General features: G+C 40.5%; 2 protein-coding genes across 2 annotated transcripts; both read right to left on the reverse strand.

The window, feature by feature from the left end:
* Positions 1 to 392: 392 nt before the first annotated feature.
* Positions 393 to 17,135, reverse strand: stim2a (tromal interaction molecule 2a). Its single transcript, XM_033625345.2, has 12 exons — positions 16,326 to 17,135; positions 11,638 to 11,768; positions 10,446 to 10,557; positions 10,223 to 10,334; positions 8,502 to 8,617; positions 7,069 to 7,246; positions 6,798 to 6,975; positions 6,509 to 6,670; positions 6,236 to 6,336; positions 5,897 to 6,144; positions 4,773 to 4,959; positions 393 to 4,610 (listed from the first exon to the last, which is right to left on the reverse strand). Exons 1-12 carry the CDS (start codon positions 16,447 to 16,449, stop codon positions 3,095 to 3,097), a joined length of 3,165 nt encoding a protein of 1,054 aa, XP_033481236.1. The 5' UTR covers positions 16,450 to 17,135; the 3' UTR covers positions 393 to 3,094.
* A 2,299-nt stretch (positions 17,136 to 19,434) lies between these two features.
* On the reverse strand, positions 19,435 to 27,016 carry rbpja (recombination signal binding protein for immunoglobulin kappa J region a). Its single transcript, XM_033625384.2, has 11 exons — positions 26,892 to 27,016; positions 25,460 to 25,492; positions 25,223 to 25,318; positions 24,956 to 25,121; positions 24,550 to 24,724; positions 24,282 to 24,419; positions 23,980 to 24,092; positions 23,646 to 23,786; positions 21,396 to 21,551; positions 21,142 to 21,245; positions 19,435 to 21,059 (listed from the first exon to the last, which is right to left on the reverse strand). Exons 1-11 carry the CDS (start codon positions 26,909 to 26,911, stop codon positions 20,717 to 20,719), a joined length of 1,485 nt encoding a protein of 494 aa, XP_033481275.1. The 5' UTR covers positions 26,912 to 27,016; the 3' UTR covers positions 19,435 to 20,716.
* Between the last annotated feature and the right edge of the window lie 432 nt (positions 27,017 to 27,448).

A 27,448-nucleotide genomic window follows, 5' to 3' on the forward strand; every position in this document is an offset into this window, starting at 1 on the left:
TGTTTAATGTGGTTATCTTAAAGTGATTATTCTAGTTGAATTTATTTGGGACCATGTACACAGGCAATGAGATGAGAGCATGCTGCTATGCGGTCACTTTTTTTTTTTCAATGGTGCAGTTCAGCCACTGAACAACACTGTAAAAACCCACAGCATGTCAGGAGAAAAAAAAATAAAATGAAAAACTTCATAGACGATTACTCTCAAAGCCAACGCTGTAAATAATGATGCAGGTGAATGCCTTATTTACCTACTGATGAAATTAGACAGCAGACATTAGATATCTGCCCAAATTTATTGCGGATTGATTGCCTCCAATGTTAGTGCCTTGGTCATTTTTGAAAAAAGTTACAACATACAGACTATGCAATGAAGTTAACCTCAACCACATTTTGAAGACCATGTGACCAGTAAAGCTTAACAGGAAACCCACAGTAACAAACAGCTTGACTGCAGAGCTCATCATGCAGACAGACTGAAACTGCAGATAAGTGGCCTGCTGAAAGTGTATGTAACTCAATGAAATGTATAATAGATACTGAGGACACAGATTGTGTGTTTAGATAAATATACTTGACACACCCCTGGGGATAGTCTCCGTAGCAGATTATAACAATGGCTGCATTTCCTCCGCTGACTTGAAGTTCATGGTTTTGGTCAAAAACATATTTTTGTTTTTGTATCAGGCAGTCTTAGAGAGGCTTATATGGCATCACAGCTTGGTTTGGGAACCTCTCTGTGCAGCTAAAGTCCAAAATGCTCCAACTGATGCATATTGCATGTAAGACTATAGGGGTCAAACAGGCAACACTAAGGAAAGCTAATAGGATAGTAGTGACCCATCCTGTGTTCTACAACACAAGTAGCACCTACTGTTCTCTGGTAGGAGGTTCAGAGTCCCTTGTAGCAGATTAAAAAGATGTAAAAAGCCCTTTATCTCTGTGTCAATGAAACCTCTAAATAATGGCAGATATTGAAGCCGTTTAAGGGATTTTAGGGGAGTAGGGTTTCCTTTTTTTATGATTATTGCTGATGTGTTTGCTGTTTCTGCTTGCCTTGAGGTTTTTAGAAGCTTGCTACTTTTATTTATTAAATTTTGTTACTTTGTATGTATGTTTTTTTTTGGAATGTTCTGTGGAATGTTGTCTTTATGGCTGCAGCATGACAGCAGACAAATTTCAACTTTGTGGGACAATAGAGATAACCTTGAAATCAGTTTACTGGAGGAAATGTTGTTAACTGCTGGCTACTCTCCTGACCTCTAGTGGAGATGATGAGTAAAAACCAAACCAAAGAGGTCACCAGAAGAGGTTTGGCCCTGAGCAGTTCAAACTACTGTGTTTATTTCTAAATTCACTCTGGCTGCTTGTATATTCAGATTTTCTGTCCTTCATTTGGCTAACTGTGTTAAATGTTTTATGGTGATTTTAATGTATTGTATTACGCCAACAATAACAATACATCCATGCTGGCAATGTTTAGGCTCTTTATTGCAGAACATTGCACAGCATTTCCTAATTAAATCTCCTTGTTTATTTCCTCTATCATCACTTGTTAATAAATCACCAGATAACAACAGTCTGACATCTTACATTCATATTACAATTAAGTCTTGTTCTTGTCTAAGACAAGGAAAAACAAGCAAACAAACAAGCAACGAAGCAAACAAACAAAAAAATAAAAAAACTTATTCAATGAGCAATTTTCAGATCAATTAAAAGAAATTTCTTATTTTTCCAATTCATTTTTAATAAACTCAAGATCCTGATTTGCATGTAAACAAGAAAATAAACATAAAATCAGTAACACAAGCATTCAAAAATATGCATTTAAATGTGCTCATAAAAAAAAAACAGCTAGAAAGCAAACTGTTCGTGAGCATTTGGCAAAACAAAGCAGAACATTTTCAATTACACGTGGGTTGTCCCAGGCCAATCCACAGGATCAGGATCAGGACAGGTGCTTTCTGAAATGGGTCAGTATTGGCTATGTTAAGGGTGACCCATTTTCAAGAGCAGAAAAGTAGTCAGCAATTTCAGTTATGACTTGTGCATCAGAGGACAGTGTCATTAAAAAAAAAGTTACTTTGTGTCAGCAACATTTTGCAGGGGTACCACACCTTAAAAGTGCTGATGTTGACTGAAAATGGCATTTGAACTTAACTGGAGGTTTAAAGAAAGAAAAGAGGCTGTCTAAACCTGAAACAACAGATCAACACTGACACACCTCTTTCCATAAATACACAAAATATTATTGGACAATCTATACAAAATCTGATATGAAAGCAATAAAGGGATTTCTCTTTCTTGTTATAATATCAAGTTATTCTTCGCATTGGGCTACATTTCCCCAGCCCAGACCTATTCAGCTGTCAAACATATTTAAGACCCCTGATAACTTGTTTCAAATCTTATGTAAATCCTGAGTAACAATAAATAGTCAACAATAAATAAGCAAAATTCAAATGTAAAGTTAAGAGATGACCATCCTTAGATATTATTTATTCAGAGTCCAAACCTAAAAAACTCACCTAATCTGCTTCATTAGAACAGTATCGGTGGGGTTTAATAATCTGAAAATCGAATCATCCCCCAGGTATGACCAGATTCTGATTTAAACATGATTATGTCCTGATTAGTGCATGGAAATATGTTACATCACATTATTCCAACTTAGACTCTCCCACTTCAAACATGTGAGAAGAACATGAAGACAAAAACACATATAGAAATCAGCTTTGATCGGGACATTATTTAATTAAACTACATTTTTGCATAGAACTAAAATGCATTGATTTTCTTCAGCATAAAATGTCTTCAATCGAGGTTTAACGTGAATTCAAGCATTGCCTCTGTTACACAGAAGAGCAGCGTCAGTTTAAACATCATTCAATCCTTCAACCATAGGCAAACCCTCAAAAAATATGCATCTAAAATAATATATGGCATCAACCATATGTCTACATAAGACTTAAAACAGAAAAGAAAACAGAGATGAGATATCTTCAGTGAGGTTCTGAAACTCTACTTTCTGATTCAATAAAAAAAATAATAATAATAAAGAAAGACTTAAAGAAACCATTCTAAGCTGATCGTCAGAGTTTCTGAAGACCACTTTGAATCTTCTCTGGAGTTGACTCATTTTTCTTTTTAAAAAGATTTTTCAGCCTTAAGGATTTCTTGTTCTTTTCCTTGTGCTTGTTCTTCTCATCTCCATTCTCAGAGGATGATGCTGGAGATGAGATGGCAGCCCTTGGTGGTGGCACTGGTGGCTCTGTCTCTGCTGGCAGCCTGCCCTGGGGTAAGCTGGGTGTTGAGGAAGAGAGACTGGTTGGGGTAATGGCCATGGAGTTACAGGACTTCTCAAGGATTCCATCATACACAAGCTGGCTCAATGGGCCAGTGTAAAGGTCTGACGAGGACTTCCATGGTACCTGGGACGTTACCATAAGGTCTGGCTGTCCAATTCGACCTAGAGATTGACTTGATTCAGATACTCCCATCTCTTCCCTCAGTACTGATTGTTCAGGAATTTCCATTGGAACATCAACTCTATCCCAGGAGATTTTACCTGTGGGAGTGTCTATGGAAGTGTCTAGGTCATCTCTTGGCATTCTTAGTATTCTCCTTCTGAGAGAACCAGCGGACATCTCGAGTTCTTCTCTCAGTATGCTCCTACTTGATGGTTCCAAACCAAACTCTTTCTTCTCTGCAGAGGACGAGCTATCCATTAGTCCTTCAAATCTCTCTCTGGGTAGCATCTTTATGGAAGCAGTATCTGCACAATACTCTAGTTCATCTCTGGATATCTTTCTTGGTGGTGTTCTAGCTGCTTCAACCATTTTGTCCTTTGCTAACACCCTCACAGAAGAATCAAGCTGGCATTCTCCTTTGTTCCGTGGAAGCATTCTAGACGCTGTGTCTAAGGACGTTCCCACTGAATCTTTTGTAATCCTTCTGGATACTGAGTCATACTGACGCTCAACATCATCTCGTGTTATCCTTCTTGAAGCACTGTCAATTGAAGCCCCCATCATATCTCTTGGCATCTTCCTATATGTCACATCTGTTGTTGCATCTAAATCATTCCAAATCAGCTTTCTCACATCCAGAGGTAAATCACCTCTTTCTCGGTATACATTCTTTGAAGTAGTGTCCATCAAATCCCCCTTTGTATCTCTCTCTACTTTCCGGCTGAGGAATTCTACATCCAGCTCACTGGATAGCTCCTTTCTAACTGCAACATCCATGGGAACTTCACTCCTGTCTCTGGATATCTTCCTTGATGTAGCTTCAATCAAAGACTCATTTTTGGATGTCCTCAAAGAGGGGACTTCCAAAGAAGTATCCAACACTGTGTCTTTTGGCACCTTTCTGCATGAAACATCTGCAGAAGCTTCAAGCTCTTCTACAGAAACTTTGCGAACTGGAGATTCAACAACAGCTTCTACTTCTGTACTAAAAGGATTTGTGATGGAGCTGTCTGAAAGTAGTTCAGTTTCATCATGATAGAGCTTTTGAGAGGGAGTGTCAACACTGGGACTAGGGAACATCTTGCTTAGAGGAGGTGAGGCCATATATTCTGTGTCTGTGAACCTCTCTTGGGAGTCTCTGTTGTTGAGAGAAAAGAAGGGGAAAATAAGGGAAAGAAAAGACAAGGAAGGAAAGAAGGAAGGAGTCAGGAAATAAAAGCGTTGCTAATACCTAATGGTTTAACATTAGCTGTGTGTTAAAACAGATTGGCCTCTAAATGTTAAGGGCAAGAACACGTACTGTTTCTTTAGAGTTTTCATAAGGAGTCCCTCTTCCTCATGAGGGTATGGGGCTCGGATGGGGATAAGAAGGTCAGGGTCTGGGGAGATCATAGTGGTTGGTGGTTGAGTTATCACACCGGGACGACGTGATCGACATATGGTGGATCCTCGGGTTCGAGGAGAGCGCTTCAGTGGTGGAACTGGAACTGGTGGAAAGCCAAAGACAAACCAATCACTGAAACTGATCATTAACATATGACTGTGATTTACCAATGAATATGTACCTCTACTTTATGACCTTAAACTAGTACAGCAAGGTTTGTCCATACATCTTTGTTAGTTCGGTGGCCGACGGGAAAATAAGTTCACACATTTTTTTTTTAAATCATGTATTTGTACCATTGACTCCTGGTTCATAATTATGTGCAAATCATGTCAATTGTGAAGCAGTTTATCTACAGCGTTTAGATTGATTTGCTAAATTTGCAGCATTGAATTGACTGATACCATACCCTCCCAAGAGGCTGTGTCCTCATATGAGGCCATCGCATTTTGGGTTTACTTGATCTTAGACTTAATTCTACTTAACTTAATCCTATTGTCCTCGTTCATGGACACTTTTTGTGCCATCTAGTGGTAGTAAGAGCACAATACACTAATCCATGTAAAAACAAAATGTCAGCCATCTCTGCCAAGTCAGTCTGATCCCGACACAAAAATGGACAAGGTCCAAAACCTGATCACATTTTATAGTTGAAACTTGTTTATTTGTGATTAACAATGTTTGTAGTTTGATATGGCAACACATTTGACCAATTTTAGCAACAGTAACAAACTAAGACACTGTTAATTTGGAAGTACTCGTGTGAAGACATTGGAACTTTACTATCGTCTCTTTGAGGACAAAGGGACCTAATTATCATTGACAATATTTCGTTTTTTTTATATTTGTTAGCTAAAATAAATTAAAAATGTATACCAAACCAGAGTTTGGGTCTCAGGAGGATATAGCATATACATACAGATGGGTGCCAAATTAACAGAACATGAGGGATCATGGCCTCAGCAGTCAACAGATCTGAACACTGGACACTATTGTAGATCCAAATTAAGTATCAAAAAGTTATCATTCCTGTGATTTACCTGGCATCTGTGGTAAGATTGGAGACTCTTCTAACAGATCCTCTATAGATCCATGGATGGAGCTATGGCATGAGCAAGATGGCTGAGGCACTCTGGGAACTCCAAGGGGAATTGAGTCCGAGTAGAGCTGAGCAGTGAGGTTTGATAGGCCAGGATTCCTAATAATGGGGAAGCCACAGATGCGCTCGATCTGCTGCCAGCGATGAAGGCGCTCCCGCAGGCAGGCTGTCACTTCAGACAAGGCATTCCTTTGGAAGATACAAATACCTTTGTGACATGTGTTACATATTCACTGTGACAGACAAAAACAAAACTTGCATATGCTCTTTTGCGACTCACTTTGCCTCCAGGATCTTGTGGTCAACTTGGTCGAGAGAGGAGCTGTGGGCGACATGGAGCGTGCCAAACACAGAACTCCTTTTCTTCTTAATCCTCTCTGCCTGTAAGGAAGTATAGGTGCAGGTAAGTTGATAGGTATCTAGGCAAGTTGTTGGATATTATAAAAATGTAGCCCTTTACATTTTTTGCAATTACATGCTTACATATCTAATGCAGTCGATCTAAATATTACTTATGTGTTTTTCATGTACGTCCCCCTTTATCATGCATTACCTCTTCCTTGGCAGTGGCAAGCTGTAGTTCTGCGCTATGCTTCTTGACATTGTAGTACTGGACCTCCACCTCATGTGTCAGCTGCAACCATAGCTGGAGGGCCTCTGAGGCCGTCCAGCTAGCCTGCATGTCCTTCTCTGCCTGCTTCAGTGCTCCACGCACCTGAGAAGGATGGCATCAGTCAAATGTTAGAGATAAGTATGTAGAAAAACTGTTAGAAACTGCGCTCAAACTTTCCAAACTATTGCAAGTAGCATCTAGTGCAGCATTCCACCAGTGGTGTGTCTACCTGCTCCAGCTCTTCCTCTGCATATCGGAGGCGGCTGAGCTCACTGACAGCTCCCTGCCTCAGCTCATGCAGTCGGTAAGCCTCCTCCTGCGCCCCCATGATCTCATCCCTCATCTTCTCCTCCAGGCTCTGTTTCTCCTCAGCGACATTACGTTTTTCTTCCTGTGCTCGCTCCAGTCTGAGAAAGTGAAATTTTTTAGTACAATCAAACAAAGCAAAGTCAACTCCATGATGTACAGTAAGTGAGAGAGACTGGTAACGGAATACTCACTGTTCCTGCAGATCTATGAGGCTCTGTTCAGCCCTCTGCAGACTTTCCAAATCTTTCATCATCCTGGCTATGTGGATTTTACTGACTTTGTTTTGGGCCTGAGCAAACCAGCAGCCTCCAACTCCCATCACCACAGATACAATGAGCAGCAGATCCTTCATGTAGTTATGAGGGGGACCTATGGTGAAACAGAAGGCGATTGATAATTATTAATGGTGGATGGATGAAAAATGTGTCACAGATGATGGGATAATAGACTGAACGTGACACATAAAGCTAGAAACACCAAGTAAGCCCAAAACACCTTGAAAAACATGCCAAACTAGAATCTCTCATATTTCTATTGACAAAAAATGTTTTAGCCCATTTAAGGGCCGTACACATGCCATGTTTTTCCAACCCATTGTTTATCCAATATCCACTATCCATTGTTTTTAATGTAGATTTAATGTAGACAATGTAGCTGTGATGGCCAGCCTGAGATAAACTGAGTTCAACTTTTGGAGCACAGCAGCACCACTGCATGTCATGTGACAAGGACCAACCAATCACAGCTGACAGATATCTTTCCCTTCTTCTGTAAATATCAGTCTGTGGTTAATGTGGAGGAGAAGTTGATCATTTTAGTGCAGGGCTACCTGAGCTTTACATCTGTGCCTCGGACAACAGGCCTATGCACAAACAGCGCCTGGACGAAGATCAGCTCTACACTCAGGCTATTATATGCTGCTTGTTGAGGTTGCTTAACAACCTCAGATGCAACCTGCTGCTGTGCTCTTGAAAGCTGGTACACTGTCAGGATATAGTGACAGTTTCATGAATTATCACAAAACTTATTTTGTAAATGTTAAAACTAGCTTTAAAACCCCTGTACACCCATCCACACGGATGTTTTCACTTGTTATGCCTGATTAGACTTCTCCTCAACACTGTGCATGTGTGCATTAGAAAAAGCACAGGTGTTACTAATGACATTAACAATGGCTGTGTTCTATCCAAGTGTCTCTATAAGCCATGACAGTGAGTCAGTAAGCCAGCATGCACAATTCCAGGAACCTGAACTCGAATCAGCTGAATGGATTCCCCACCACTGAGTTTACTACTTTCACCTGTGCTTTTCCCACTGTGACATACACACTGTGACACTGCCACATTGTTTTAAATTGACCTTGAAATGAGTAACATTTGAGTTGCCAGGTTGACAAGATATGGTGTGAATAAAATAAGCAAGTTTATTTTAAATTTTTTCTTTCTTTTTTTTTTAAGGATGAGAAATTGCTAGAGCTTTCTTGGGGGAACATTAAAATGAACAGAAGTCTGAGGAAACTGGGAGAGTTGGTAGGAATGTGAGCTGAAGAGGAAAATAGGCAGAACAGGAACAGATACACTAAAGACACATGAGATCAGGGCAAGGGAATAGGGTGACTCCTTACGTGTAGGCGGTCCAAACAGAACGACATCCAGAGCTTTGATATTGAGCTTCTGTTTGTCTCTCTGGTCCTGTACCCTCAGATAGCCACTCAGGAATGAAGGCTCATTGGCTGCAATCCTGCACACAGATGTCAGAGTTCAGCTTGTTATATCATGACTCTTTACAACAACTGGTTTTACAGTGAACAGCTTGTACAACATCGTACAAGACTTGTGTCTCAAATCAGATACTTCTGTACTTACGCTTGCTATTTTCAGTGCATAAGTGCATTCACACTGAGAATTACCACAAAATGCAGTCAATCAATCAATTCAATCAATTTTATTTATAAAGCCCAATATCACAAATCACAATTTGCCTCACAGGGTTTACAGCATACAACATCCCTCTGTCCTTAGGACCCTCACAGTGGATAAGGAAAAACTCCCCAAAAAAAACCCTTTACTGGGGGAAAAAAACGGTAGAAACCTCAGGAAGAGCAACTGAAGTGGACGGAAGTGCACTATGACTACCTGGATGGTACATTCATAACAATCAAAAAGCTGAGTGTGGAAAATTGGACACTTCTCGCCCTCAATGGTCGCCATATTGCCTACATGGCGCTAGCTAGCTAACAGTTAACAGATTAGCAAGTGGCCCCACCACCTCTCCTAAAGAGGAGCAAGACACAGACTTTGTGGTGGATTTTGCTTCTCTTTGTTGTTGTTTTCTGTCTCTTTGTAGTCGTTATGCATCTTTTGCAGTTTTGTTTCTATTTGAGGTGGTTGTGTTTCTTTTTGAGGTCATTTGGTATCTGTTTCTGGTTATTTTATGTCTCTTTTGGGTCATTTTGTGTCTTTTTTGTTTGTTTTTGTCCCCTTGTGATCATCTTGTGTCCCTTTGTGGTCATTTTGTATCTGTTTATAGTAATTTTGTGTCTGTTTTTTATTATTTTGGGTATCTTTAAGGTCATTTCTGTTATTTTTGTCTCTTTGTAGTCATTTCGCATATCTTTGAGGTCCTTTTGTGTCTTTTATAGCTGTTTTTTCAACCTATATTCATTTTGTATCACCTTGGTCATATTGTAGTAATTTTGTGTCTTCTGTAGATCATTTTTTGTCTTTTTTGGTCATTGTGTCCCTTTGTGGTCATTAAACAATTTGCAGTAATTTGTTTGTAGTCATTCAGCATATCGTTGAGGTCACTTTGTGTCTTTTATGGATGTTTTTGTCTCTGTGGTCATTTTTGTGTTTTATGGTTATTTATGCCCCTTTTAATTGTTACTTTATTTCTCACTGTAGTTCTTTTGCATCTCCTTGTTGACTTCTTGACTCCCTTCTTGATCTGTACCTGTTAATTTAAGAGACATTTTGCAGGTAAAGACACTTTGGTCCCCTGGGCCTGGTCCTAGTAGGTCCATTCAGTAATCCATCCATGGCTGCACATGTCCACAGTGACATTACATGTGTTGTGGCGTAAGCTATATGATCTATGAGTGTAGGTTACATTTATGTTTGGCTGCAATTTGCCAAGCAGAGGGAAAGCCAACAAATTTTGCAATCATCATTTCCGGTAACTGCACACCAGCCATGCTTGATTTAAGACAACACCACTCTGTCAACATTTTGCACTACACAAGTAAGTACATAGTGTATGCAGTGTACCACATACTAACAGGAGTATCAGATTTGAGACACAGCATCAGTCTCAGAGGACTATAGCATTGTCATTGGATATCCTCACCGAGGGAGTGTGTTTCCATTGACTTTAAAGTCCTTAAAGTTCCTTTCATACTGGGGCAACTCAACAAAATCCTTCAGCCAGCGAAGCACGTCATCCTGAGTCCAATTATGCACTGAGTGAGACAAGGAAAGATGACATAGTGAGACAAAATCGAGCTGAACATTTTTGGACACACTCCCCCTCTCTCTCTCTTACACACACACACACACACACACACACACACCTTCAGACGATTTCCAGCCCTTCCAGAGCTCCTCAACTGTGATGTGTTGGTCTTCTCTGTGCAGGTGGCTGTGTTTGTTGGTCTGCTGCTGCTTCATGTCCTCAATGATGAACTACAAAGGACATGAAAATAAAGACTTTTTTAATCAGATGCAACCTTAAAGAGCAAGGTTAGAGGTCACAGAGCACATACCATAAGCTGAGCGCAAAGCACTCTGTCCAGAATAAGTTAGTTGAGTGTTGCACTGAGTTGTGTACTTGGATTTCAATCTAGGAATAAGGAGTGGGTGTTTTGGGACTGTATTTATTTAGAATACATGCAGAAGCATTGCGTGTGTTGCACACCAATGTGTGTGCGTGTGTGTGTGTGTGTGTGTGGGTGTGTGTGCTGTCTTGGAATGTGTCCTTGGCCGTAAACGGAGGCTTCATATGATGGCTAGAGGAATCTTGGGGCTGTGCTCTCATGAGCCCGGCCCCCCCTCCCCGGCATCTCTATGGCAACTGCAACCCGAGCCCCCGGATACTGTATCCCTAAACTGCATTCTGGAGGGCAATGGCATGCTAGAATTCTGGATTTACTACCAATGTGACATACAACTAGAGACTCACACACTCCTTGGGCAAAATACTTATTCACTGTAGACATCATTGCATTATCAACAACAACAAAAAAACAAAATCACAAAGCATGCACTCGCATCTGCACAAACAAGCTTTTACATGCAGTAAATATGCCGTTAAACACACGCACTGAGCTACATGCAGAGATGAATGACTAATCACTTGTTAACAGGACTGAATAAAAAATCTGTTTTGTTTTTGGCTCATTTATAAAACGTTTCTGTGGACAAAAAATGCTCCAGAGGTACAAAAAGCAATAGATAAATATATAACAAACTGGCTGAAGGATAAGGAAAGCTGGAGTAAGGAAACATTAAGAGGAGTTATACTGAGTCTGACCATGAAGGTCACCAGTCTGCAGTATTCTATTAGTGCAAACTGATTTTGTCACTGAGCCAAAAGCAAAGTTATACTGTTGCTATCCTTGAAGTAGCATTTGACTCTTCCACCAGCCAGGACACCTGTTGTTGTACAGCTTTACCCTGTCTTCCTCTTACAAGATCATACATGCACAGGGATTTACAACAGTTAAGGAAATGGGGTAAACACTTTACAAAGAGTGAGTTTTGTACCTCCACACTCTCCTCCACCTCAATCCCTCCATCTTGGTCATCGTCCATCATCTGATGGATGCTCCGCAGGGCCTCCAGGCTGTAGCGATCCGCCTCGCTAATACATGGTGGATACACCACCATGCAGAGGTCTACATCAGGAAGGCAATGACATTACAACAATCATTATTTCACTCAACACGAGATATAAAGAAAAACATCAGATTTTTTCAGTACCGGGTAACTGTGGTTAAGACAATTATACTCAAGGAATCGCTCCATTCATTCTTCTCTAAGTCTCATTTTTTTGTTTATCCAAAGTTTCAACAAAAACATAAAATCAATGGCCATGGTTCCTTTTAAAATACAAAGTTTGGACCAGACGTTATGAAGGACACATATAAACAACAATGTCCAGTTTGATTTTGGACATTCACTGCATGATATAATTATTCATTCATTCATTTTCCATGACGGCTTATCCTGTTGGGGGGTTGCGAAGAGGCTGGAGCTTATCCCAGCTGACATTAGATGAGAGGCAGGGTACACCCTGGACAAGTCGCCTGACTATGACACATAGAGACAGACAACTAGGCATGGTCAAATTCACACCTATGGGCAATTTAGAGTCACCAATTAACCTGCATGTCTTTGGACTGTGGGAGGAAGCCGGAGTACCCGGAGAAAACCCACGCTGACATGGGGAAAACATGCAAGCTCCGCACATAAGGGCTCCCCAACTCTGGGATCGAAGCATTAACCCTTTTGCTGTGAGGCAACAATGCTAACCACTGCACCACCGTGCCACCAATGATATAAAAATATTTGTATTGAAAACACAACTAGTTCTGTCTGTACTGTATTAGGTAAACATGTATAAGGGGATCATTAAGGGAATTGTTACAGTTCTGGCGCTTTTTGTTTTCTTTTCAAGATTAGCATCATATCACAACCAAACATCCAGTAAGTCTGCACCAGCAGTGGCACTGCCAAGGAGTGGCCAGGGGGGCCCAGGGCCACCCTGATATAATTGATGACCTCCCCCACCCTCCTCACAAAAATAATAAAAAATAACTGAAGGCCTTTGTATGGTGTTTTTAAACTTCAGTAGGCTTGTTCCCAGAAAACGTTGTGTTCCTTACAATCAATGAACTCCATCAAATTAAAGCTGTACATTTGTCTTTTTAAAGAAAATGGCAACCAGCCTATTTGAATAAGAATGAATCACCTAACACAGGTAAACACATTAAAACACAATTGTTGTGGAACTCCAAATGTTACCTGTACTGGTATTAGTCTGTGCACATCAGATAATTAATAACATTAATTGTAAAATAAGAAAACAAAGTATATCAGTATGCATTTCCCCAACTCTCCATGTATACACACCTAAACACCATGATGGAATTCCTGAAATTAGAGTTATGGCGTTTGGTTCTCATTGGCACTATCTGGCCACCGCTATGACAAATTTCTGCCACTGGTTAACAGAGCTGAGAATTAATAGTAGGCCGATACCACTGAACCAAGAGTTTGGTCAAATTGCTGTTTGCACATGTGTTCATAGATAGAGTTTCAGTCTCAACAAAATGTAAATGACAAAACATTTTGCCAGTGACAACACAACAAAATCATGTTTGCTATGTTTAGAATAGCTTCCAGGGGTTTGAAGACAGTATGTTCAGACAGTATGTACTTGGTCACATGCCAACGGAGATTTGCTAGAAAATCCGTCATCAGGGTGAAAACAACTGTTGTTATTAGACTTTAAATTGTACAGTGTGTCCGAAGCTTAAAGGAACACTAATACAGAAGAAGATGAGACACAGCTTTCCGTCATCACCGCCATACTGAGTCAGAGCCCATTTTTGTCTCTGTGACTGTGTGTTTTGATGCTCAAAGGAGCAGAGGGGACTGGGAGGAGGGGGGTCAGGGTCAAAGGTCTGCTAGTTAAACCCACTATCAAAGCCAGCTCCAGTAACATTAGCCACTCCCCACCCACAATGTAAGGAAAAATAAAGCTATGGGAAGAAGTGTCGTCTGGGGAAAAAAAAATTCTCAGAGTTCTGACGTTATTCTCAGAACATTATTGCAAAAATATTGGCATTAATCTCAGAAGCAAATCCTCTTGCCACCAGCCCAAATATCAGCACAGGACCAAGGAGTATGCTAATTCAAGATGATGCTGTGGCATGAACCACTTGACTGCAAAGGTTTCTAAAAATGCAGAAAGAACACTAAGTGAATATAAGAGAGGGGACAAAATGGCTCAAATGATTCATTGTTTCATGACAGATGGGAGAGGCTCCTTTCAAGACAATTATTTTGCATGTCAATAAATAGTTAAAATCCTTGACAATTTCCTGATTCACTAGAAATTGTCAGTATTTCAAAATGGAGACCTTTGAGAGAAACTATCTGTCATCCATGCAATGATCCGTGTGCTTCTGCTCATTCCCAAAGAGTTTACACACCAGTGCACAGAGCAAAGACAGTGATCTCCTGGTTGTTGATGAAACTTGCATTTCTCAACAGTGAGGAAACCTCTCAGCTAGGTGGGCTATCGAATATCAATGGTGTATGCAAAGGCCCTCTCAAATGCATGTGTGTATGTCTTATCTGTGTCCCTGTGGGACCTCCACATGACCTGAGTTCAACCACAGGTGAGCTAAAGCTGTTGGCGTCCATGGCACTGGACTGGAGCCCAAAAGCAGCCAGATTAACTATGTTGACGTGGCACTGTTTTGACATTACGCTCTTCAAATACTGAAAAAGTCTTGGAAGATTGTGTTAATATAGTGAGAAAGAAAAGATCATTGTTTCCTTTGTGTTTTGGGCAGCATTGGCAAGACTGACAAAGACAAAAAACACATTTTACCAGTAGCTGTTCAGATAATGTGAAGTGTTCTTCAAGATGTGACTGTAAAAAAGCAGTAGTTTAAAATGAGGCGGGTCACTGTATCATTCAGTGTCACCAAAATGCACATGGCCTTAAAAACAATGTAATTCTGTCCATTTAAATAAATAAATAAATAAATACATGTTCATGAACTTAAGGCACCCCTAAAGTCCCCAAACGTGATCATTTTTAATCTTGTGGGGAAAAGATAACTTGTTCCCACAAGATAATTCAAATGTTTCTACGTGATAATGAACTTGTTCCTCCAAGAAAATTACTTGCTCCCAAAAAATAATTAACTTGTTCCCACAAGATAATAACTTATTCCTACAATTAATTAACTTGTTCCCACAAGATAATCCCTTTCTACACACAAAATAATTAACTTGTTCCCGCCTTGTTCCTACAAGATAATTATCTTATATGCAAAAGATAATTAACTTATTTCCACAACATAACTTGTTCCCCCAAGATAACTACTTTGCACACACAAGATAATTATCTTGCCCCTACAAGACAAGAACTAGTTCCCACAAGATATTTATTTTGTACACACAAGATAATTACCTTGTTACCATAAAATGATTTAACTTGTTACCACAAGATATTTACAAGATAATTAACTTGTTCCCACAAGATAATTACTTTGTATGCACAGGATAATTACCTTGTTCCCATAAAATGATTTGCACAAGATATTTACAAGATAATTAACTTGTTACTGCAAGATATTTATTTTGTACACATAAGATAATTACCTTGTTCCCACAAAATGATTTAACTTGTTCCCACAAGATAATTACTTTGTATGCACAAGGTAATTACCTTGTTCCCACAAAATGATTTAACATGTTCCCACAATATAGTTTCAAGATAATTAACTTGTTCCCACAAGATAATTACTTTGTATGCACAGGATAATTACCTTGTTCCCATAAAATGATTTAACATGTTCCCACAAGATATTTACAAGATAATTAACTTGTTCCCGCAAGATATTTATTTTGTACACACAAGATAATTACCTTGTTCCCACAAAATGATTTAACTTGTTCCCGCAAGATAATTACTTTGTATGCACAAGGTAATTACCTTGTTCCCATAAAATGATTTAACTTGTTCTTACAAGATATTTACAAGATAATGACTTTGTATGCACAAGATAATTAAGATGTTCCCACAAGACAATTACTTTGTACACACAAGATAATTAACTTGTTCCCACAGAATGATTTAACTTGTTCCCGCAAGATAATTACTTTGTATGCACAAGGTAATTACCTTGTTCCCATAAAATAATTTAACTTGTTCCCACAAGATATTTACAAGATAATGACTTTGTATGCACAAGGTAATTAACTTGTTCCTATAAGATAGTTACCTTGTGTGCAAAGGTAGGTATTTTGTTCCTGCAAGATAATAACTTTTTCACACTAAATAATTATATTGTTCCTACAAGATAATTAACTTGTGCTCACAATACTAAAAAAAAGAAACTCCTTTCGGGGCTCCGTAGAAACGCCAGTCATCACAACTTGTGCAAATAAAATATAAAGTTTGTATTTTTTCATCATCAGACGGCAAGTTTAAAAAAAGAATCAATCACACGACAAATGCATTTGGAAACAGATGCATGACCGTCTGTCATTGTGAGCAGTGCCAGTGCGCACACGAGATTGATGTCGTGCCTATAATAATTGCCCATTACTGGCGATGACAGGGCAGCTCTGGTGCGATGCAATGGCTTTGTCAAGCACAAGGGTGACAACTGACAGCTTTCCTATTTGATTCAGTGTCTCTTGTGTAGTACCTGCGGGGTCGAAACCTGCGCTCCCAGCGTGGAACGTGAAACCGTGGAGGTCTCCGGCGCCTTGCGCGGCCACAAAGAGCGCAGCGGGGAAAACGAGGAGAAACAGAGGGGCCAGAGGCAGCATTTCAAATGGTAGATTATATTGCCGTCCACAGTTGAGAAACACTTCAAAATATATGGAGAAAGAAAACACAAGGTGCCCAACCCCCGTTTAGGAGGCACCGCAGCCGGTCTGCGAAAAGTATAAAGCAATCTGTGTTGCTATCACAAGTACAGCCAGGAGCGAGATGTGATACTGATGGTTGAGTTGAGGAATCAGGCGAGCTGGATAATAATTGAAAGCGCACAAAAAGTTCCAACGCACTTAAGAAAGTTTCACCCAAACACAAGAGGGCTGTGCGTAAAAATACCCCAAAGGAGAGCAATGGTACTCCGAAAAAAACTGAAAGATAATGCTTTTATAATTCCATACTTGGTCTAATAAAAAGTTGAGATAAACAAGTCCTGAAGTTCATCCATCATTAGATCCATTGTGAAAAAAACATCTCAGGGACCAATTTTAAGGGCGCATTAAAAAACACTTTTTAAAGGCTAAATGTTGTTAAAATAGGACGACAAAGTGCGCCTATAATCCTGCTCAGGGTGCAGACTGCTTCTCTGTTCTTGGTGTCCAGCTGGAGGCTGTTTGGTCTCTTTATGCGCCAGATAATCGCACTTGTCTGGCTCTCCTCTGTCACTCCTTTTCCAAAAGAGACGTCGAGATGTGACGTTCTTACGCGGAACTGACAGCCTCTCCCCTCATTCCCCCTGACCCTCTCTCTGCATCTCTAGCAACAGGGCCCCTGACACTTCATTATGTTTCCCAACCCACCCCCCAGCCCCCCAACCCAGCACACAGAGCTGCAGCGGTGATCCAGTGACCTCAATATGCAGGTTTTGGACAGGCCAGCAGAACTGAGCTTACAATCCATCATGCTGATGCGTAAAACCAACGCAACAGTCGCTCCCACTGGGTGATTTTTGTCTTTTCTGTTGTTTTTTTGTTTTGTTTTTTTATGTTCACTTATCTACTGGCTGTAGGATCAATAATAGCCCTCTCAGACCTCACTATGGGAAGTGAGATCAAGACTATCATACCAGGAATAGTGTGTCATATGTCACGTCATGGCCAGGCTGTCTGGGTCTGACAGTTGTATCCTTGTTCACAGGGCCTCAAGCTATGCGAATGGACTTAGTAAATGTTTGTGCACCTGTTAGTGAGGTTTTTGATGGCGTCTATACATGGCTTACCATTTCTTAAACACACTCAGACGCACACACTCTTCAAACTAAAATTGTTACTATCAACATCAAGAGTGTGAGGGACATAAACAGTCCACAGGGCTACACACACTTAAACAGTAACAAAGTGTCAGGTTTCATTCTAACTACTCAGCTCCCAGTTTAAAAATAGTGGGGCTGCTTTGACCCCTACCCTGTGGAGCATGCCAAAGTGGCACATGCCCAGTACGGCCTCTGCAGGAACTGAGTGTAGAGTACGAATGCATTTTTTATCACTGCATCTATGCGTAGTCCTATAGCTCCCACTCAGCTCATTGATGATGGTGAGACAAAGGAGGACAACAGCAAAAACAAACCAACACAAAAACTGATTGAAATACTCTTACAGCCACCAAAACACTTTCACGAGTGACATTCAGCTTCAGCTTGTTTTTATTCACGACTGTTCACTGAAGAACCTTGGTGGATTGTTTTAGTAATACACTAGACTGAAAAGACGGAGGGATGTCATCATATCGGGAGAGAGCAGTGGCAAACAACATTAGGGCTATGAGAGTAAAGACACTTTAATGCCAGAGCCATTAAAATGCTCAAAAAGCTGCCAGTATGATGATGACAAGCTGCGGTCAATTTAGCACGCTCGCTCACAGTTGACGTTATGACAGTACTTACATCACACCTGGCCTAGTAGATACTGTGTAGAACAGTGTGACCTGGACAGTGCAGTGACCAACAATCAATAATTTGGATTGAATCAGTTGTGACCCCAAATGCCCCAGAACCAGACTGCTACTATGCTTTAGTGATACTTACATCCTTTAGCAAACTGCTGTGACCGACTTGATATAAAACACTTCATCAAATCAAGAGATTAAGCATCAAAGTGTCTGCTGAGATCACAAAAAATTAAATGATGGAGACAGGACTGCTCAGATGGGACTCAATGGTGCCTCAAAGCAGCCCAGGTGCCACAGGAAGTCGCCATGTTGTCATTGTAGGTTTCTGCAAACCACAAAAACATTACATTTGCACGTTTCATACAGATCAATATCATTTTTAAAGTGATGTAAAACATAAGCTGACTCTGTCATGTAGTGGTGGAGGGTGGTGGATGGGGTGCAGACCACTCCTCAAGACAAACAACAAAAACAGATGGATTTTAGCAAGTCTTTGCTGTGTTTTGAGCGACTTTTTAGGCACCAAATGTGGGTGTTTTGCTGCCATGAAAAGCGAATATTTTTTGCTGGGACCTCGCTGCATTTCCTGACAGGATAGTGGCACAAAAAGTGTTTTTTTTTGGCATCTTTGCATTTCCAGCAGGGATTGTACCTCCAAGACCAGGTATTTTAAGCTAAAACATGATCTTTTCTTGACCATAACCTAACCTCAAGTTAACCACAGTGTAAGTGACACATCTGCTAATAACGTGCAAATGTAATCTATCTGTAGTTTGCAGAAACGTACAATGCCAACATTTCTTGTGGTAATTGTGTTGCACAAAGAGGTGTCTCTGGATTGTTGTAGTTGTTGAGCTACTTCTCAGGCATGCTGAAAACATGCACACAAATTAGGCGATTCACATCATTGTCATGAAAACTAGCAGTAAGCTGGTCAACACATTTACTTGAAACTCAATTTTGAAACATGATACACAGTACAAACAAAAAGACTGATGTAAATGAGGATTATTTGTGAAATATTACACAGGACAAACTGGGTAGTGGTTCTTAAGGCAACAACGTAATTCCTGACTAGTTTAGTAAATGAGTTCAAAGTTACATTTTTATATTAAACCTACTGCATAAGGCAGACGGAGAGGCAGAACAAACTTGGGAGTTTGAATCCGTACATCGTATGGGACCCAAAGCAAAACCACAGCTGATTGTATCAAAATAAGTTGGACTGTATTTGGAGTCAGATCACACATTTGACAAAACCAGGTTCAACAAGGCTCAATCCCAGCGTGACGTTGCTGAGTTTACTGAGTGTACTTGGACTATGAGAACACAGCTACAGGCTACAAGGCTACAAGGCTACAAGGCAGAGACGACGTTAAAGCTCTTCTTTCAACACATAAGCACAAACACAAAAGAAAACTTAAGGCCCCTCCAAAAAGGCTGAGCAATGTGCACAGAATGACTAGACAGGTATTAGTTTTGACCTTCCTTCTATGTTTCTTAGCCTTATAGTAATTTACATAAATTATAATTTTGTGTAAAGGCTTCACCACTGTGAAATAAGAAGCACTGCAGCTATGGTAAAAAAGGGACTGTTTAGATTTGAGTTTAAACACTCTGGTACAAACATGATTAGAAAGCACAGACCTTGGTCTCCCAGAATACACTGGTAGCATATTACAAAGTATCCCAAACATACACTTCATTCATCAAATATGTCATCTTTGATATAAAAAGTTGGGGAAAGTTTCAGGGACTGATCAGTTAAGCCCAGTGACCTAGAGGATTGAAACAAAACTCAAAAAGGAGTCAAAAACAAGACAAATTCTATTTGGTAACAAAAGTGATATTGTGATATTACTATGCAGTATCATAAAAAAATGTACCTCGGCAAAAGCTTATAAAATATAATATGAATAAAATAATATAATAATATTCCTTGGTCCGTAAAAACTATGTTACTCTTAGAACAAAAATTTCCCTTGCACACGACAGATGAATCAACAAGCTTTTCAGTAAAAACATGATCTCAGTAGAAAGAGAGCAAAGTGAGAATCACTTCCAAATCCACAGGCATATAAAAACAAGATGCTTCTTGTACAGATCAGGTTGTTGTGAGAGACAGATGGCAGATTCTTCATCTTTAAGGTGAACTTCTTGAATATCAAGATCCTTTGAGTAGAGCTTTTGACATGTCCCCAACAAACCAGAAGAGGGAGCTAAAGAATAGTTTCTGTTTTCCCAAGTATTCTCTTCAAGCTTGTCTTCATCCCAACTCTCTTCAGCATTCCTGACGATCACAGTTGATCTTTGACGAAGAGTTTCGGAGTCTGTGTGCAATTCTTCACAGGTCCATGAGCCTCTTTGGCTCACAAGTACATGCACATATTTTCTCACTCACTCATTCAAAACACACAAACAGAATAAGTATTACTATGAGAGCACCGACATGGTCGACGCCCCTGACGACATGCCCGAGTCACTGCTGCTGTAAGCGCCGTGGCCGTCCCCGAGCCCCCCCAACGAGGATGATGGTGAAGACGAGGATGCTGGTGATGAAGAAGAGGTGCTATGTGTCCGCAGGATGGCGCCAGCAGCACTGCAGTGGGGTCGGGGCCCCGGTTCAGGGGTGTAGGTGAAGGTGAGGGCGGTGGCGTAGATGACTCCATCATTGCGGACGAGCGTGACAGGAACCTGAACCGGCTGTCTCACCCAGCGCCAGCCCTCCCTGAAGGCGGAAATGTCCGGCACCACACACAGGACGCTCTCCCCACATCTGAGCGGACAGACGGATGAGACGAGGTTTATTTGAGTCATTACACAATCATGTTCACACACAGATATAAACAAACACTCACCTGTACATGGTGTCAGCCTCCACATCTCCGAACCACACTCTGAGGTTGGGGGTGAAGTTCTGTCCAGTCAGCTCTAACATAGCTACATCTCCTCCACCATTTAACTAGACACATGAATACAGAAAAGGTTGTTTGTCTTTAAAAAGTCCCTACAGGGATGAATAACATCTAAAAGAGGAAGCAGTTGGTAACCCGAATGACACTGATAAAACGCATAACAAGCATATTTTCAACAGACAGGGCTGCATGCATACCTGCAGACTTTCCACCACAGGGACAGGCGTGACCGGTGTTGGGACGGGGCCCATTCCCTCATAAAAGGTGTACTCCGCCTTGTCAGTGCTAATGATAGTCCAGGAAGCCCCATCGTTAACAATCTCCTTGTTACTTTCTTTGGAGCACTGTGTGGCCTTTAGAAAAAGAAAAAAAACAACAACATAGAGATAAATTTCACTTCCCACTTTTATATCTAACAAGGGGAAAAACACACTTGAGCAAGATACCATAATGTCAGGGAGGAGCTTGGCAAAGACAAGGATTAGACAGGAAAATGAGACTCTTCTCTTGCCCTGGAATGCTCATTAAAACAAATGGTGAGACCTGTGTGGGTACTAATTTCACAACACACACCTGCTGTGGGCAGACAGGTTAATATTCTGCCGTCTGCAGGCAGAAAACAGCAGCAATATCCCAACTCATGATAACAGTTTTTGAAAAAGGTGAGAGCGCGTGCTAATGCTCTATAACTTGGACAAAGTGTTGCGTGACCGTCCATCATTTTGCCCTATGGAAGAAGACATGTTGGATTCTGAAGACAGTGATATTTCAGTGGTATCGACATAAACACTAACATGACTGGCAAGCATGATAGCTAGAGTGTGTATGTAATATATCTTTGATTCTCTAGTGTAAGTGACACAGGCAGTAACGAAATGTGAGCACAGGTGGTCAGCTGGTGAGGCATGATAGACACAGGTGTGGATGGTGATGTGTCTCAGCTGTCCACTTGGGTTCTGTTCATCAAAACCCATGTTAATAGCAGGTTCATAGTTTAAGGCTCATAGTTTAACCTGGATCAACTTGGAACCGTCCTAGTTGAGATAAAAGGTTGAAGGTACAAGCTTGCGTATATGAAAAAACATTAGGCAAGAAATTAACTATGAATCCCTTAGACAAGGAGCATTTTGACAAAAATCTCCAGGTTGCTAAGTTTAAAAACGTGTTACATGTAGTGTTGCACGGTATACCGGTACTAAAATAGTACCGTGGTACTAGAGTATTCCAAACGGTACTATACTGCATTTGGAAAATACCGGTACTTTTTAAATTGATTCAATTCATTCATTTATTTAATTCATTTATGCACACAAACACCTTCCTTGTTCCTATTGGAGCACATATTGTGCAAGTGGTGTGTATGACAACACCTGTATCAACATTCGCAGCTAGCGTACGTGAAAAAAGACAAGAGAAAGTCTGCCTCGCAAAGGGAGACAACACGAGACAACACCAACTTGGTGAAACATTTGAGCAACCAAACCGTGACGTCCGTACCAAGGTACTTACCGAACCATGATTTTCTGGTACTGTTACACCCCTACTATTTATTGTTCTAAAGGTTTGTAGCCAAAAGGACTTTTCCTTAGGAAAAGTACTGAAGAGTATCGAAAAGTATCGAAATTCATATTGGTATTGGTACCGAAACAAAGATTTTGGTATCGTGACAACACTAGTTACATGTAACAGCAGGTAGAAGACAAAGATTACACTGTGGCGAAAACTGGTAATACAAGTAACAGCCTAAAGGTTAACATCACCTGAACTAAGAATTCCAATATGTTAATTCTGTGGTCTAGGAAAGTTCAGTCAACATTTGTGAAGATGAGCGACTCTCTCTCAAAGCCAGAAACCAGAGAGGTAAGTTTCTAACTTGTGATGTCATGAAGTGTAAAGTCTGGACTGGAGCTGCTCCATAGACAATGCCTGGGAGCCTGATATTGTGAAACAGAAAATTTACCTAAACACTTAGAGCATTCCCCTGGGTGCTGTAGTGTCATCTAGAAAATCTTTCACCATTCATTGTCTTTATACCCTATGACATCACAAGTTTAAGACTTACTTCTTCTTCAAGAGACAAAGTTAGAATAATTAAAACTGATGGGCACAACATTAACCTGTAGCAACGATGATAGCCAAAATATTCCCATGTTTCTATGGTAAGTGACAGAGAGAATTACTGACAATTTTTTTGGAGTGGCCATATAGGGTGGGGAGAACCACAGCTGGAACAGCTCCACCAAATTTGCAACTTTAGGAAAACTCAAGATAAAGAAAAAAGATTTTAAACTAACCCATCTGTATTTTTTTATTCAATAACAAAAAACTGGAACTGTGATTTTACAAGAATCTGATTCAAAAAGCAAAATTAAAATCACTCAAAAGAAAACAACAACAAAAAACTTAAACCCACGTGTGTGTGTGTTTGTGTGTGTGTGACTGCCCACCTGGAACTGGATGATCCTCTCCTGTGAGAGACAGAGATACATTCTGTCTGTATCTTTTAGGTAGAAGGCACACTTGTGAAGCTGGGACACTGGGTCATCTGCATCCACTAATGCAGTCTGCTTGTCCACTTTGCGAATGACCTGAGGAAGTGAGGCAAACGCAACCATCAAAAATACACAAACAAATAATGTTAACATCTGAAAATAAACACAAACACAGCTGTTCAGTTGCAAACACCCTTACATGTAGATTAAATACACCAGTGGAATGACTGCTCACTTTCTCACAAACGACGGACAACTGACATATGAATTGATGTAGACACATGCGTACCAGTCTGGGCAGGGCCATGCCAGTAACAGAGCAAACCAATTTGACTGTCTGACCGTAGTGAATATAACCATCTCTCACAGCAAACTCCTCTCCTTCAGACTCCTCATCGTCCACTAGCAAAATGACACAGAACACAAAAATAAATACCTTCCTCTCGACCTTTAAATAGGTGCTCCCGATCGGTGCAATAGTCAAGAGACACATGAAACATTAATAAAAATGGAAACCATGGAAATTAACACAGAGTATAAAATAAAATGGGGAAAAAATATTTTCGAACTGGTACACAGATAAAGACTTACAGAGGTGGATGTAGAAGGCACCCCACTGTTGGGAGCTGGCAAGAAAATTCCCCCCCTCCACATGAAGATACCTGGTGCTGACTGTCTGGGAGCGCAGACGGTTAAACAGCGCCACCTTAGTCCCCGAAGCTATACACACTGGGGATAAAGAAAAGGATGAAAAGGAGGAAGGAAGGAAGAGAGATAAGTGTCAGTGTGTGGTGAAACCATCCAGCTGTCTTTACATGAGCGAGTGTGTATGAGTGTGTTGACACATCCTGTGACTCACAATCTGCATTTTTCAGGGACTGTTTCTTCTTGGATGGCTTGGAGATGACCTTGATCCTCTTGCTGAGGAAGACTCCTATGTTGGCACTGTTCCCATACAACATCTTCACAGACAGCATGAAGTGTTTCCTTTTATCTGAGTCACTGATATACAGCGTCTTAGCTGTGCAGAAGTGCTAATGCAAGGGGAATAAATAATACAGATTAGGGGGTTTTGTGTGTGCGGTTTTGTTTGTCTCCCTTTCACTTCCCTTGTCTCCTGAGAGTTCACTAGTGACATTGGTGCAATGATAAAACACAACGACATGCCTGACAAGTACCGTGTTTATTGCTAGAATGAGATAAGTATGGGAAGAGTGTGTTCAGACAATCAACACATTCATGTGAGATATAATTTTCCTACCCACCTTCCCTTCCAGATTGAGTTGCTGCATCTCCTGCTCACTGTTGCCTATCCCAATGAACGCACATGGCTGGGCCTCCTGCTCCGTGCAACCCTCCTTCTCCATCTTCTCTAACTTCTTCTTCCAGCCACTGCCCAACAGATACACACATGGTGGAGGGCAGAAAAACCTAAATGACACAAGCAGAGGTTAAAAAAAACCACACAGTTCAGTTTTTACCTACCTTTACTCCACCAAGTACACACAAGCTTTTAAGAGTCCCACACAAACCTTTTTTCATTGCCATATGACTTCTGTGCAACTTTTGCATGCAGTATGAGAACTGTTTGATCATCTTTTTCCTTCAAGTAATTCCTCATAGCCTCCCTGAAATGAGGGGAAAAACGTGTTAACACTAACAGAGAAACACAACTGTTCTCAGCTTCAATCAAGCTGTTATCACTTCTGCATTGATCTGAGTGCTTTGACTTGTTTACACTCTAAAGGGGTGCCTATGTGTATCTCTACCTTGTTAAACGCTGAGGTCGCTCACCAAACTTCCTGCAAAACAAAGACATCAGGGTGCAGAGTGTTTACACGTGGTTTTAGTGCTGCAGAGATAAAAACAAGCTTCTAGCCACTTTCGTCCACATCACGAGGACGCATACACAGCATGGACAACTGCTTACTGACACTGCATAGACTGAAAATGTAAAATGTACTTGATGTACATGTTTTTTATATACTCTGAAAATAATTTTAATTGTTATCCAGATTATAATTTTGCTGTTTTAACAGTTCATTTCTAGGTATGCACGAAATTGGATTTTTTTTTTTTTTTAACCAGTATCCGATATGTCAAAACTCATTTGGCTGATAACTGATACCTTTATCAATATATCCTTTTTTTCACACCCATGGAGACAAGAAATAGAATCCTTCTCAGTAGATGTAATATTCATTCGTTGTGCAAAAAAAGAAAAAGCATGTTGGCCAATTCTGCCATTTTAAAGCCAATATCAGCTCATACCAACGATGTGTCAAAATTATTGTGCATCCCTATTTATTACTATGCAATATTTCTTTCTCTGCACTTAGCTATTTTTATTCTTCTGAGTATTCGCAATGTATTTTACTGCACTTTAATGTTGTCCTGTCCATGTTCTTTACTGCACCTGGACCTCACTGTATGCTGCTGTATAGAGAATGACATTAATAAACTGAATTGAATTGAACTGAACTGACTGAAGTGAGTGTGAGAGTGACAAAGTGCACAATGTCAGTGGCACCTGTAATACACTGTGTTAAGAACTCAGACAAAGGTGTAAGACCACAGATTCACACACGGTGAAGGTTTTGCCTGTTTCTAGGCTGCTTTTATACTTGGTTTGGTGCTTATGTACACAGTATGTAATAATGGAGATAGAACGTTTAGCAGGACAGTGGTACAGTAGCACTATGGACTTATTTGAGCTACTTTTAGATATAAGGAAATCAACTTTAACCAATTAATCTGTGCTGAGGATGATGCCCAGCTAAATCTAGCGACAGCTTATAGCAACACTTATGACGTTACTGTAACACAGTAACAGTCTGTGAAAATAATAACGTTACATTGTGTTGAAACGGAAATTAAACAGACAGAAAAAAGTAGTTAAGTTAAAATGCAAAACTGCTGACTGACAAAAAGTTTCGGAAATAGTTTTAAACGGAGTCAATATCGTAATACGACAACTCAACAAATGGCAGAGAAACGAGACGATACTACGAAGAATAGTTCAACACAACTGACCCCACATCAAGCCACAAAGTAGCACTGTGCGAGCTAAGCTTACTGAGGCAGAGCCAACACACTTTAACACCCAGAAACATCACTTAAAAACACTACACACTGGCAACGGTCTACCACATGAAAAAACTTTTTTTAACATATCATTATGCTTTGAATTTCAGCACTTACCCCGTAACAACGGGCGCCATCTTCCAAATAACTCTCCCCCCTTGGAAAAAAAAAAAAAAATCCAACAATCGCGAGATCCCTCCCCCAGCCCCCTTCACCAAAGCTAACGGCACAACAGAAGAAGCAGACTGGAAGGAAAGGCAGAGGGAGACAGAGGGGGAGGTGTGAGGGGAGGGAGAGGGGTGAGAAGAGGGGGGGGAGTGGCGACGGGCAGAGGGCAGACGCCAAAACAACAGGCGTGGGAAAGTTACAAAGTCGCGCGAGAACGCAAAAACTCTCACAATAGACACGAGTGATGATGGAGCAATTGTATCGCGAGACGCAGAGGCACTCTCACAACTTGGTTTTTTTTTTTCACAAGGCAACCACACTGTAACTCGATTCCCACGCCTTATTGAGCAATAAAGCAAACTACACCTTTGTACTCTGTAGAGCTGGAGACACAGCTTGGAGAGTGAACTTGAACTGTAACACTTGAACTATATATTCTTATATAAAGTCTTCACATAGCCTTCATAAGACTAGCAGTTATTATTCTTAGAGAAACATTAGTATGT

Source organism: Epinephelus lanceolatus, chromosome 3 (assembly GCF_041903045.1).
Source record: "Epinephelus lanceolatus isolate andai-2023 chromosome 3, ASM4190304v1, whole genome shotgun sequence".
In the NCBI taxonomy this organism is placed as follows: Eukaryota; Metazoa; Chordata; class Actinopteri; order Perciformes; family Serranidae; genus Epinephelus; species Epinephelus lanceolatus.

What these genes read in the sequence shown, in the direction of transcription:
- stim2a (XM_033625345.2), bottom strand. Translation starts at nt 16,449, where the DNA reads ATGCTGCCTCTGGCCCCTCTGTTTCTCCTCGTTTTCCCCGCTGCGCTC. An exon ending in CGCAGGTTTCGACCCCGCAG is followed by an intron (nt 11,769 to 16,325) that starts GTACTACACAAG and finishes TTCCTGATGTAG; the next exon opens with ACCTCTGCATGGTGGTGTAT. An exon ending in CACAAGATCCTGGAGGCAAA is followed by an intron (nt 6,145 to 6,235) that starts GTGAGTCGCAAA and finishes TATCTTCCAAAG; the next exon opens with GAATGCCTTGTCTGAAGTGA.
- rbpja (XM_033625384.2), bottom strand. Translation starts at nt 26,911, where the DNA reads ATGGCGCCCGTTGTTACGGG. An exon ending in CGACCTCAGCGTTTAACAAG is followed by an intron (nt 25,319 to 25,459) that starts GTAGAGATACAC and finishes CCCTCATTTCAG; the next exon opens with GGAGGCTATGAGGAATTACT. An exon ending in TGCCTTCTACATCCACCTCT is followed by an intron (nt 24,093 to 24,281) that starts GTAAGTCTTTAT and finishes TCATTTTGCTAG; the next exon opens with TGGACGATGAGGAGTCTGAA.